The sequence below is a fragment of the Phalacrocorax aristotelis genome, chromosome 7 (assembly GCF_949628215.1).
Source record: "Phalacrocorax aristotelis chromosome 7, bGulAri2.1, whole genome shotgun sequence".
Lineage (NCBI taxonomy): Eukaryota > Metazoa > Chordata > Aves > Suliformes > Phalacrocoracidae > Phalacrocorax > Phalacrocorax aristotelis.
Window position 1 is genome coordinate 28,636,642 of NC_134282.1, and position 12,208 is coordinate 28,648,849.

Genomic DNA, 12,208 nt, shown 5'->3' on the forward strand with positions numbered 1-12,208 from the left:
CTCCAAGATAAATCAGGGCTGTCTGTGCTTACAAACAAGCCTTACTTTAGCCTTCAAGGTCCTAGACAATCAAAAAATCCCCGAGCCTTTCTTACATCTGCATCTGTGATGTTCAGTATGTGTTGCTGTCCAGGGAGTGGATGCCTGCTGGGCTACAAGGCTTGTTAGTATTCCTTCAGGGAGGAGTTGCTACTGCCAGTGTTTGAGAGCAAAGACATGTACCTGTTTGGGAGAGGTCTTGAAACCTACTTTTGTGTCACATATGGAGCCTTCTTGTCTCCAAGTAGAAAAAGACCCCAAAGCATTGCTGTACCTCTGGAATCCTAGAGTAAGCTTTCTTTAGCTTACCTGTTATGTTATACTTGCAACTTGTGTCTGGAGCAGCCTGCATCCTCGCTGAGAGGTCTGCTACTTCAGTATGGCTCCAGAGACCCTGCACGTTCACTCAGCTTGCATAAAATGGGGACTCAAACCTGGTTGCCAGGGTAGAGGGGGTAATGTAGGAGGGATTGGGGCAGGGAGCCTGCTGCAGACGGGCAGCCCTTTGCTATCATGTATAACTTCTGCCACTCAGTCGCTGAGGAGAAGGGGAGTGTAGGAATAACCCATGTATTTTGGGTGGAAAGTACAGAAGTTTTGTGGAAAGGAATTAATATAGTTTGGTCAATGAAATAGAATGCAAAAGCATAACAGGTTTATTTTAAATTCAAGTTCAAACATAATATTTCTCAGATCATGCCAACACGGACATCTGAATCTTTTATGAAAATGTTGCTTGATCTCATGATGTGTATTTGTGGTGAGATTCACTAGAAGACCACCTCTGCCTTGTGCATGTAGTGGTTTTCCAAGAATACAGCACTAAATAGTGTTTTACATTATAATAATGTCACCCAGCCTGCTATTCCACACAACCCCTTAAGTTTTCGAGTTGTGGTATGGCATAGACAAGTTGGAGTAAGGTGTGATTTTTAAGAACTTTATTCTCCATTTTACTGTAGTTTTAGTTATGGAAACACCTATATGCTTGAGATAATGATTACAGTGTTAATATTGCAGAAAAAGTGCCTACAATTCAAATACTCTACTATAAAAAGGTAAAAATGATTTTGTTTATTGCATTTAAGAGTCAGTGTAAAAAGTAATTTCGCAGTATTGCTTAAATTGGTAAGACAATGAAGTGCACAAGAAAACTTCACGTTGTAACTTCTACCTAACGCTTCTCTCTCTTGGGATGTATTTTGCAACTTGACTAAAGATTTACAGAAGCTCAGTTTAAATATCCTGAAGTTCCTCATGTCCAATATTGCTGCTCAAAATCAGGGTGTACTTTCTTCATCCTGCCCCATAACTAGGTGTATTCTTCTTGTAGTAGCCATTGTAAGACTTTTCTTATGGTCCATAACTTGGAAACCAGCAATCGCTGCTGACACAGAATGACCAGAGTCAGTTGTTCTCTTCAAAATGTTCGGACAGTATTACTGAAACACAGGTGAGGGTTTTATTTAATTTCTTCCACTGCTGCTCCCTTCTTAACAGGATTTTCTGCTTCTTTGAACTTCTTTGAGCCCACGGTTTTGCAAAAGCCTGCAAGTGTTGTTTTGCATTTGTTGAAAGAAGAGATTTGATCGAGAGAACAAGCGATCTCCTAAAGCTGTATTGGTTCTGGGCATGTTGAAAATGTTGGTTCATGCAGATGAGTGAAAGAACAAGGCGGGGGCGTTACGGCGTTACTGGGTCTCAACTTCATATTTCAGGACGTGCGAGTAAAAGCTGTGGTTAGCGTTCTCGTGCACCATCACAAACACCTCTCTGCATCCCGAAGTGTTGCAGGTTCCCTCCCAGTAGCCTCTGCTCTGGGTGAGAGGGTAAGTGTTCTCAGCTTGAACTAGCACCTTTGCTATCCCATGCATTTTGAGTTTAAACTGAATGTTGCGATTTGCCGGCAGCAAGCCGGAGAGTGGCTCCAGTATTTCATAGTCTTCTGCCCACTTGCTGTAGCTCTGAGGGAAAGCTGGCCACTTCACTTCAGTGTTCAGGCAAGTGATGAGGTAGTTGAAGATGTAGTCGTAATTGCCAGGATCTGACTTCTTCTTGGCATAGATTTTCAGAACAAAGTTCCCTGCGTGGGGGAGATGGATCTTCAACTCAATTTGGTTCCCACGATGGATTTGCATGATGTGCCGCCTTCTCATATCCTCTGTCAGGCTGCTGTCATCGGAGTGCAGCGAGGCTAAGACACTTATGTCTTTGCCCAGGGTGAACGTGACGGAACACCGCCCATCGTTGGTGTGAATGATGGGGTCGGGGTGTGACGGCCTTAGGAACCCTTGCCGCTCTGTGAACCAGCTTGGTCCAATGGGCTGATGCAGGTCCTTTGGGAAGCGCATGGCCTTGTCCACAGACTTGCACTCTACGACGTATTCTAACACGCAGTTGTAGACTTCGTCTGAGGCTTTGGAGGGTTTGGCAAAGATCTGCAGCTTGTGGCTCCCTGTCTTCTGTGGGTAGATATCCAGCTTCATTCCGTGTTTTTTCAAAGTCATTAAACCATGTTCATCTGTTCCCTGCAGCTTAAATGTAAATAATGTGGCAGAACGGCAATCCACTGATACAGAGGCTGTTCCATTTACTATGAAATACAAAAGAAAAGAAACTGCATAGGAGTTTCAGGACATTTTCTGTATGTACACCCTGTTCTGGGAAGACTAATCTGTCCCAATAAATTGCTGCTTCTCTAATAGTAAAATAAAGAGCTGCAATTGACAGGTCATAGCATGTCAGCTGTCTGCTTAAACCAGTGTCCCTCAAAAAGAATGAGGAGAGAGTGGCCTTTGTTTTGAAGGTGTACATTTATCCTGTTTTGATATACACTGAAATGGAGCTGTGGTCCTGTAGAAACGAAAGCCTGTGTGAAAGTACTGTCAGCCCATGTGCTCAAAGGGCTTAATTAGATGTGATTAGACCTGATTGCTAGTCCAGTAGTTGTTCCAATAAGCTTCAGAGAAAAGTGCAGGAACCTTCCAGTACGTAGATACAATCTACCTCCCTATGAGCCTGTTCTCAAGCAGCTTGAAGGAAACATGATGTCCTAATATGTTGTTGCCTTTAAGTTTTAACTCTGTGTTCTTAGCATTCATAAATTAGCTATCTAGTTAAATTCCTGCAGCTATTCTAAAATCTGGGGAAGGCAATCTCAAATGTGGGCCTGTAGTTCAGTGGTGCTACCTGAATAGTTGTGTGTTAAAAGAGCTGGTGGGACTTACTCAGGGTGCTGAGTATTGCATAAAGAAGTGCTCTTTGTCCATTGTTTAGTAAGTAAAACTTCTGAAACATCATAAAAGGTTTTAATCTTATTTTTAAGGCAGAGTCGTTAATAAATAATACTAATATTTCTAATTTTGCACCACTGATGCTGGGTGATAGAGTAACTATTCCTCAGCTGCTGACTGAGGCTTTCTTTTATACCCAGGGGCTACAACAATATTTCACAGGTTGAACAAAAAGAAAAAAAAGAAAGAAAAAAGGAAGAAAAAAGACCCTCCTCTGCCACAAGAGCTTTGAGCGCACTCTGCTTGCCAGAACCAAGCTGGAAATGTAATTTACTACATGCATGACAGTATGTGGTGGATGCAGGGCTGCACAAGGAAAGATGCTCTGCAGCTTGTCCTCTGCAGGGTGTTACCTGTTTGGATGACTGTTGTCTCTGGGTATGCGGTCAGCAGGCCCGACGTGTAAAAATTACTTTTGTGCAGCATGTTGTTCTCAAAATCTTTTAGCGTCAGGGTTGGTTTAAGAAGCTGCCAGTTACTGTTATCTGGGAAGTGACTGTTAATGAACAAAGCTGGATGAGTCAGAAAATAAAACTCATTGTACCTAGAAGGAGAAGAAAGAGATTAAAGGAAAATGAGTGATTATAAATAGTTAATTCTTTCCCTGCACAGTGGTGGCGGTTTCAGCAGGAGGAAGTCAGAGTGTTTTGGGCTGTTGAGAAACTGAGTTCTGTGGGTTTGAAATTCTCCGGGCAGGGAAGGAACCTGAATATTGGTCTTCCATTTCCAGGGCAGATGCTGAGCTGATAAATACCCTGATAAAATCAAGGTGTTTGCACCATCCCCTGCTGCCATGGGCTCTTGACGAAAGAGGGGAAGCTCTGCTTATTGTTTGAAGGTGTGGAGGCAACCCCTTTCAGGCAGCTGAAAGCTATGAATCAAGTGTCACGTAGTATGGCATAAACTGAAGATGTGATAAGCAAAACAAGTTCACTCTTAGCAGTTACACGGCTTGCTGCTCAGGGCTGCTGTCCTACAGGTCTGTGCTCCATCCCTTGTGCAGGCAGCCCAAATACCTTGCTCAGGGCTTTGAGTCTTACTGTGGGACCTAAAATTTGTCAGTGTTTGGTGTTTCTAATCACACCCATCAGCTTTCTTCTACCTTTGGGCTAGGTTTGTTTATTAACACGGGATGGTTTCTTTACCTGAAGGTGAACTTCGTGAGAGAATCATCAACAGTACCACTTCCCCAGGTGCTATCAAGTAAATGCCACCTTCCATCAAGGTAGACGGCGTTCCAGGCATGGTCAGAGTCCCCTGTGAAGGTCTGTCCTATCTTGTACCCGTACCCCTTAGAGTATCCCGATAGCTTCATGCACTGGATTCCTGCAATACTAAAAGGAAACAATAAGGTGTAGCGACTTCTGTTTTAAACCTGTCAGTGTAATTTGTGGAAGGACAAAAGGAGAAGCGAAGTCCAGGATGTCTGCAGAACTTCAATCCTGTGGTCAGGTGGATCAGCTCCTCAGGTGCCTCCTTGCAGTTGAGTCCCAGGGGAGTTGGGGGATTCAAATGTCTAAGTGTGCAAGTGTACCTCTCCGAAAACTCGAACTTCTGACCATGGTGACAGGCGACTGTGGTAAATGCCTAGGTTACTGCACTTTTTATTTCTTTGGAAAATTGCTGTTAGTTGGGGCATGTATTTTTCTTGATAAGGTGACCTCTGTGCTTTGTACAGCATTCCTCTAACTGCCTTCCTGTACCAGCCTCTCAGCACATCTAAAGGCAGGCAAGTTCTCCCCTTCAATCACTGGCATCACGTACAGGCTGTATTTTTCTGCTCTGTGCTAGAGAATGGCTTCATATGGGGTGGGCATGCAAAAGTAACCCAAGGTAGTGATGCCCAAGGTGTTGTGCAGGGGCCGTTTTCTCTTGTAGTCTTTGCATAGGCACTTGGAGAGAGTGTCCCACTGGAGGAAGGGGCTTTCCTCTTCCAGTTTTTGCATACTCCCTTTCTTGTCTGATGCCCCATCAATTCAATGTTGTTAGAGGAGGATGACAAAGATGAAGTGTCCTTAATTGCTCTGTCTTGTTACTCAGTGGAATCCCTTTGATGCTGTCCACAATTAGCCTGTGTAATTATAAACTAAAAGTGCATCTGTTGATGCTCGTGCTCTCTCTGTGACGGTAGGCCCGGTGTTTGACACCAACTAAGATATCTTACACCTCACAGATTGTGGAGGCTGATTTAGTTTCCTTGCAGTGAGCTTGTGCTTGCCCAGGGTACAAATGATTAAATGGTCTCTTTTTAAAAAAATAATGATTACCTGTGTTGATGTGTAAATAAGATTTAAACAAGCACTGTGTTAATAAGCTCTCTGCTGTTGATAGCAATGGATTCTAACATTGGCATCTTATTTCAGCATTAATCTAAAATTGCTTCACTTAAAGGATTGTCTTTTGTGTAGGATGGTATTGACGTTTTTCCTCTTCATTGAAAAGTACATTAAATGGAACAGCTACCTTTAGTAATAAACTGTGCATGCTTCAAGAGCAAGATTGTCTGCATAATGTGGGTTTAACTCAGAAGAAAAGTGATATTTATGTGGAAGGTAATTAGCATGGTTGTTAAGAAGTCGAGGTCTGAAAACAGATACTGGCTGGTAATTGGCAGTGCAGTAGTGCTTATAGGGAGGACCGCTTTTTATATGGAGATGATGCTGGTTTAAAGGGGAGGTGGTCACTTCAGCTTCTCGTACGGACTTATTGAACTCAAACCTGGACATCTTTGTTTTATTTAGTTATTTGATACTGTTTCTTTAAGGGTATCAAATTAAATTCTTACATTCTTTCTAAAATTCTTTAAGAAAGAATATAAAAAATAGAATCGCATCTGCAATGGGCTAATTGAGTTGGGAGCTCACATTGGGAAGCCTGCAGAGAGAAGATAAAGTTATACGGAGAGGAGAAACGTGGCAGCACCCCAGCCCTGCTAAAGATGGCCGGCAAAGAAGAGGAAGGAGCATGCAAGCCAGCTCTTGTCTAACGGCCCGCTGTTACGCGGTGATAGCGAGGCACTGCCTGTCACACAAAGTATTCAAAACAAACGCGGCAAGCCTGGAAGGAATGCCATTGAGAAACCTGGTGTCGCAGGTGGTCTGTAAAGTCTTTGCCAGCCCACAGTCGCCTGTGAGCCAAATTCTTATGTGGAGCTGGCCAGTAGATCTGTAGCAACTCCACTGGCAAGACTGGTGAGAGCTTGGATTTACGTGATGTAACTGAGACTAGTGGCTGGCCCAGGAACTTTAAGGAAGATTTGATCCTAGGAGTTTGAAAGGGGCCTAACATGAGCTAAGTACCAAATTCCCACTAGTTTCATGGGGATTGGCATCTAATCCTTCTAGGCTTCTCTAGACATTCTTGTTAGCTGGGATATTCAGAGAGAACATTAAGGGACAAGTTCTGCCCTTCGTTCTCTCTGTGTTCTCACTTACAGTGAAAATTAGCAAAGCAGTAAGAAGAGTTTGTGCTCGGATGTGGTCAAAGATCCCAAAAGAAAGGCCAGAGCATTTAAATAGCGATCTCTCTAATAATGGACAGACAAAAAAACAGGCTAAACCTCCTGTAAAAGAGTGATCCTGTATTGGTGAAAAGAGTGATCATGTCTGTTCTTGTGTAAATAACTTCATACAGATAAATTAGCCAGGCAGAGAGAAGATTGAGAAGATGTCCAGAAATGCTTGAAGTGGCAATGTGATGGTAGATGATGACCTAAATACAAGGTGGGCTGGAAGAACTGAATTAAGAAACAGTTGGCAACATCTGCTTGATGCAGCAAGGAGGTTAAAAGCTAAGTTGCTTTTCTACTTCAAAAAGAGTAGGAAATAATCTTGCTACAGGTGTCACTGCAATTCAATGGCACCTTCTTCCCTTTGATTTCAAGTTGACTTTGATGATTTCATCTAAAAAAGAAGCAAGTCTGGCTTCTCCAGAGGGAGGCAGAGTGGTTTATACTTGTGGTAAGAGGGTGTACACTCCTGTGCCTGAAAGGAAGGAAAGTTACTGACTGTAGAAAACACAAAAAGCAAGAGGATGTGAAACCTGGATTATTTGCAGACTAATTATGAATAAGGAGCAGCTAAGTGGTCAGATCCGATACAGGAAGTGTGGTCAATTTTGCTCCCAAAGGTGGTGCTGGAACCTCTCAAGTGCAAACAATTGTTTTGCCTTCATAGTTAATTCTGCTAAGGGAGTTTCTCCCTAAGTCTGGACTGCTAGGTTTTACCCTAAATTGAATTCATGAATTTACACTCCCTGATTTACTCATCCACAATACCTCCTTGACTTGGTTGTAAGATGAGAAGCCAATTCTTGATAAATGCTGCTAAAATATTGGTCAGAAGCCTGTGTTTACATTCATTGCTATTACTCCTGATGTTTGGAAACTGATGTTTTGTGGCCAGCTTCCCACTAGCCGTGCACACCTTTCCTCTGTGACAGGAGTCTCAGCTAATGGGAGAAAGTCTGGCTGCCAAAACTGTGGTCGGAGGTGACAGTGTTGTGTCTGCAACAGGAACTCTTCTCTCTGCTGGCACTGGGACAAATAGGACTCAGTGTCAGCCATTGACTTCAGCAGGACCTCTGGGGGGACTCCTGGTGACTGGCAAATTGGGTTGATTGTTAAAGTTGCCTCAACAGGAGCTAAGGGGGAAAAAAGGCATGTTAAAACACCCACACCCCCCACACCCCCCCCAAAAAAAAAAAACCAAAACAACTTGGCTCTGAAAAACCTTTATGTAAGATGACTGCTCTTTTGCTTCTTGCCTTCACATTTAGATTCAGCATAACACTTGAACAGTGCACAAGAAGAAGGAATGAGGAGATCCCCTTGCAAGAAAGGGATGTTGTATTTGGTTGTAGTTTTTCAGGAAAGAAGTTACACATTTAGCTAATACTTGACAAAAGTAATAGGCTGGATGACTGGGAGGTTTCCTGAATCATAAAATGAATAACCAACCTGGAACTGAGGAATTAAGAGTAAATTAACAGAGCCTTTAAATAGTCAAAGGTACCTTTGGAAAGAGTAATGTTTTTAATGAACTAAACATTTACTTTTTAATGAACAGATGCAACTTTCCCCGACTTCTAACTGCTAATAACTGTTCCATAAGATGCAGTTATAAATTCATACTTCATCATCCTATTTCTTTATTTTACTCTCTAGAAAGCAAGATCCAATATTGTGGGATATGCTATTTATTGGAAGCATTCACCTCTTTAGCATCTGGCACAGTATTTTTTTTTTTTTATTATGTCCTTTTCCGTGTAGATTTTGTTTGTTTCATGGTGAAAACCTTCCCAAATCTTTTTGGATGGTGTGGAAAGTCACTTGTTACTTACACATGCTAATGAATGTATGGTCTTTTAATTTTTTCCAAAGCTATCTTGTAAGTGGAGGTGCTCACTGGGAGAGCCGTCTTGCAAGCCCCCACTCTTCGGAAAGTACACCATTGCTTTCTGGTGTTAGGAAGCCCCTCCCAATCTTGTGTCCCTGAGTTGTGAGGTCCAGTTTTCTCTTTTTGGACAATCCTTCTATATAAGGCTGGTCCCAAACTTGCCAGGCACCTTTATTGCCTTCACTGCTCCTCTAAGCCAAGCTATTGTATACAGCTGTGAGAGGTGAGATGCTGCTTCTTGCTGTGGTGCTTGAGGGTTGCCTTGCACAATGGCCATCTCCTTTCTTTACTGGGTTGGAGAAACGTGAGGGAGAAGGGATTTGTGCTGCATTCCTATGCAAGGAGCCTGTGCTCCATACCAAGGAAGGGGCCGCCTTTGCTAGGAAATGGCTTTGTGATTGCAAGGTCCTGCTTTGTGGGGGAAATCCCACTCATTTATGCAACTAATCTGCTATGAAGTCAACAAGGTTTTGTAGGCAGGAGAATGGATTTTCATCATTAAATGCTGACATATCTATAAAATGGGAATTTCAGTATTGGCCTCAACATTGGGGCGCCTTGAGATTGACCACAGAAAATGGTGCAGGAAGTGTGAGGCAGTGCCCCAGTGGTGCTTCTGTAGTGGAGGGGAGAGGGCATCCCAGAAGGTTTTGGGAAAGCTCCTTCTGGGACTGTGCCTACCTCTTGCATGGGAGCATGTTGGAGGCAACACTCCTTGTTTAAGTGTTGTCATGCTTTTAACCTTCACATACAGCTACTCAAAGGAAAAACCTAGCTGCTTCTAACCAAATTAGGTCTGTGTTTTCATCTGCCATTATGTTAATGCAATGCGAAGCTCAGCAGATGGCACAAAGTAAATTATGCGGGGGGGCTGGGGGGTGGAGGAGGAAGCAAAATTGACCTTTCTAGGACTTGCTGTTTTAACACAGCATGGTTTGAAAGCTGAAGTTCCATGTCCTGCTTAAAGTCATATCAGTCAATGCAAAGGCAGACAAAATAGGCATGGAGATGACAATGAATGTTAACTCTCCCTGGTATTGAATGTTTCTGAGCTTAATTTACCTGCACATTTGTTCAAAGAGCCCAGCGTATCCCTCACAAATGCTCTTCCCCGTCTGAAGCACATCTATGGGTTTGGTCGACAGCTGGCTTTTGTTATGGTAGCCCACTATGTCGTATTCTGTGGGAAGGAACACAGACGAAAGTTCATGCAAATGCCTGAGGCAACGGGATTGATGGGCAGCAGGAGCAACGCTTAGATTGCTTTTAATCTCCGTGAGCGCGAGCAAAAAGAAATGAGCCGTGGCGCGTGCTGCACAAGATTGTCATGGACGGCTGGTGGGGGGAGAGGGACAAGGTCTCTCTCTCATCACAGTTTGTCCTAAGCCTGGGCTGGGATTCAGCAGTTGAATCCAAATGGGAGGAAAAGTTTGCTTTTTTTAGAGAAAGTGGGCCTCTCCAGGGGCTGCCCTCATGCTGGGGGAGCTACAGTCTCAGGAGCTCCCTGTAAAAAACAGAGTGCTCTGCATTTGAAGGAGTTGCACTTGTGTTACTGTCAAAGGAACCCATTGAGCTTTTTGCACTCTTTACAGCACTTTGTATTAAAAATACCTGGAAAGTAGCTTGCTGGGAAATACCTGAAATGATTTGTTGCAAGTGACTCATATTAATACCTGGAAGTGTAGGAAATCTTAATTTGTTTGAATGAATGTAGAAAAGTGGCACAGCAGGGTTCCTTCAGACAGAGCTTGAGGAACTGGTCTGGGAAGGTTAATTCAATACTGACCAACCTTGGTCATGTCCATAACCTCTTTCTTAAAATATGAACATATTTTTCTGACAAAGCTGTAAGGAATGCTGCATCAGCAATTCATCCTCGCTGTAATGCTGTGGAAGAGGAAAAAAAGCCGGCAACATGCTGTATTTGTGCTTTGATGAAATGCTGCAACTGCTTCTCTTTTATCTAAGGGGCTCAGCTGACGGCTGCTTCAGGGTTGGCTCATGGGGCTACAGGGAAAGGCTGGCTTTCTTGACCTGAGCTGTTCACAGGGCCACCAGCAAAGCTGCAGAGCACTTTGAGGGGTATGGAGAGCTAGCAGGCTGCACGTGGTTCTGTATTTATGCTATAAATGATAGCTAAAATAATTTCTTTTAGCGCTACTGCTGCATGAAGGTAGCAGTCCATTGCAGGCAGGAAGGTTGGGTGGGAAGAGATACCTAGGGAGCAGCACTCTCACTTAAATCCAAACAAGGAAGGAGTTTTTATTGTCAGTGCTCTTGCAGGATAAATACATTGCATTTTTGTGAGCTGATTTAAATTCCTAGCACTGTGTTTATTTCCCATGAATATAAATAGGGGTCAGCCTCTGCAGGAAGGAAGGAGAACCAGGGGCCAAGATGGTGTAAAAAAAAGCTTGTGAGGAGATCACAGTGTACCTGTCAGGGATCAGAGACATCCCATGAATGCATGCAAAGTAAATGGACTGACTCAAACCAGACTGGCCGCCCCAAGCAGTATCCAGCCCAGGCAGTGGCAGGCAGAAATGAGTTAATAGCGTAAAGACTGAATGATCAGCAGCTGACGGGAGCTCAGCGCTGGGATGAGTCAAATGCTCGGTTTTAGGAAATGCAGTGAAATCAGCAGTCTGCATATTTAAGGGCAAGATTAAAGCTGCTTGGGATTGACCTAACTATGCTAACTGTGCAGTTACTGGCAAAGCTCTGCTGATCTCAGTGGGCGTGAGATTAGGCCAGTGCTTCCCAAATTGCTCTTCTGCTCTCTGTCAGCTGGCCTGTTCAGCCAGTGAATCGCACCGCACCAGAGCCCACCAGGATGTGTAAGAGGTGAGGGAAAGCATAGCTGTACTTCTTCCCCTCCTCCCCCAAGAGTTAATGGGAAAGAAATATTTTTGCATATGCTATGCAAAATGCAATCAAGTTGCACATCCAGTTTCCCCCCCACCAAGGAGCTTGGGGTGGCAAGTAGTTTTTTTGCCCTCTCTGATGTGCCAGTCTGGAGAGGCTAAAAATGCTGCCTCATCCTCCTTCCTTGACCTCTTTGCAGCTTGGTTATTTCTTAAGCGCCAGTGCTGCCTGGGTTGGGGTTGAGTAGGAAGGGGCAAGGGAAAATGAGTGATTGCAGCTCTCACGAAGGTTGAAAGGGTGCGTGTACAGGCAGGAATGGCAATCAAGCAGGTGCCAGCGCATTTTATGAAAGCTGGCCTCTCACGTGTGCTGCGCTGACGTCACTGATGGACGTGTCAATAGGACAAACGCTGTTAGGTACCAGCTAGGGACTGGAGCACGGGATATATTCATGATACACAGGGGTAAAGCTGGCTGCAAAAACAGCCACGAGACTGTCAAAGGCAAGAGAGCACCTCACCCAGGACTGATTGTGCTGAGTACTGGGCTGGGTCCAGGCTGCTCCTTGCAAGGGCTGGACTGCTGCCTGAAGAGGGAGAACAGAGGAGCTGCAGA

General features: G+C 44.0%; 1 protein-coding gene across 2 annotated transcripts in view; it reads right to left on the bottom strand.

The window, feature by feature from the left end:
* Positions 1-673: 673 nt before the first annotated feature.
* KY (kyphoscoliosis peptidase) overlaps positions 674-12,208 on the bottom strand; it is a 30,298-nt gene continuing 18,763 nt past the window's right edge. For both annotated transcript variants that reach the window (XM_075098346.1, XM_075098345.1), the window contains exons 9-12: positions 9,791-9,908; positions 4,478-4,666; positions 3,686-3,876; positions 674-2,632 (exon numbers count right to left, since the gene is read on the bottom strand). In XM_075098346.1, the coding sequence (XP_074954447.1) occupies positions 1,731-2,632; positions 3,686-3,876; positions 4,478-4,666; positions 9,791-9,908 (1,400 nt within the window). In that variant the 3' untranslated portion in view covers positions 674-1,730. The remainder of the gene's footprint in view (positions 2,633-3,685; positions 3,877-4,477; positions 4,667-9,790; positions 9,909-12,208) is intronic.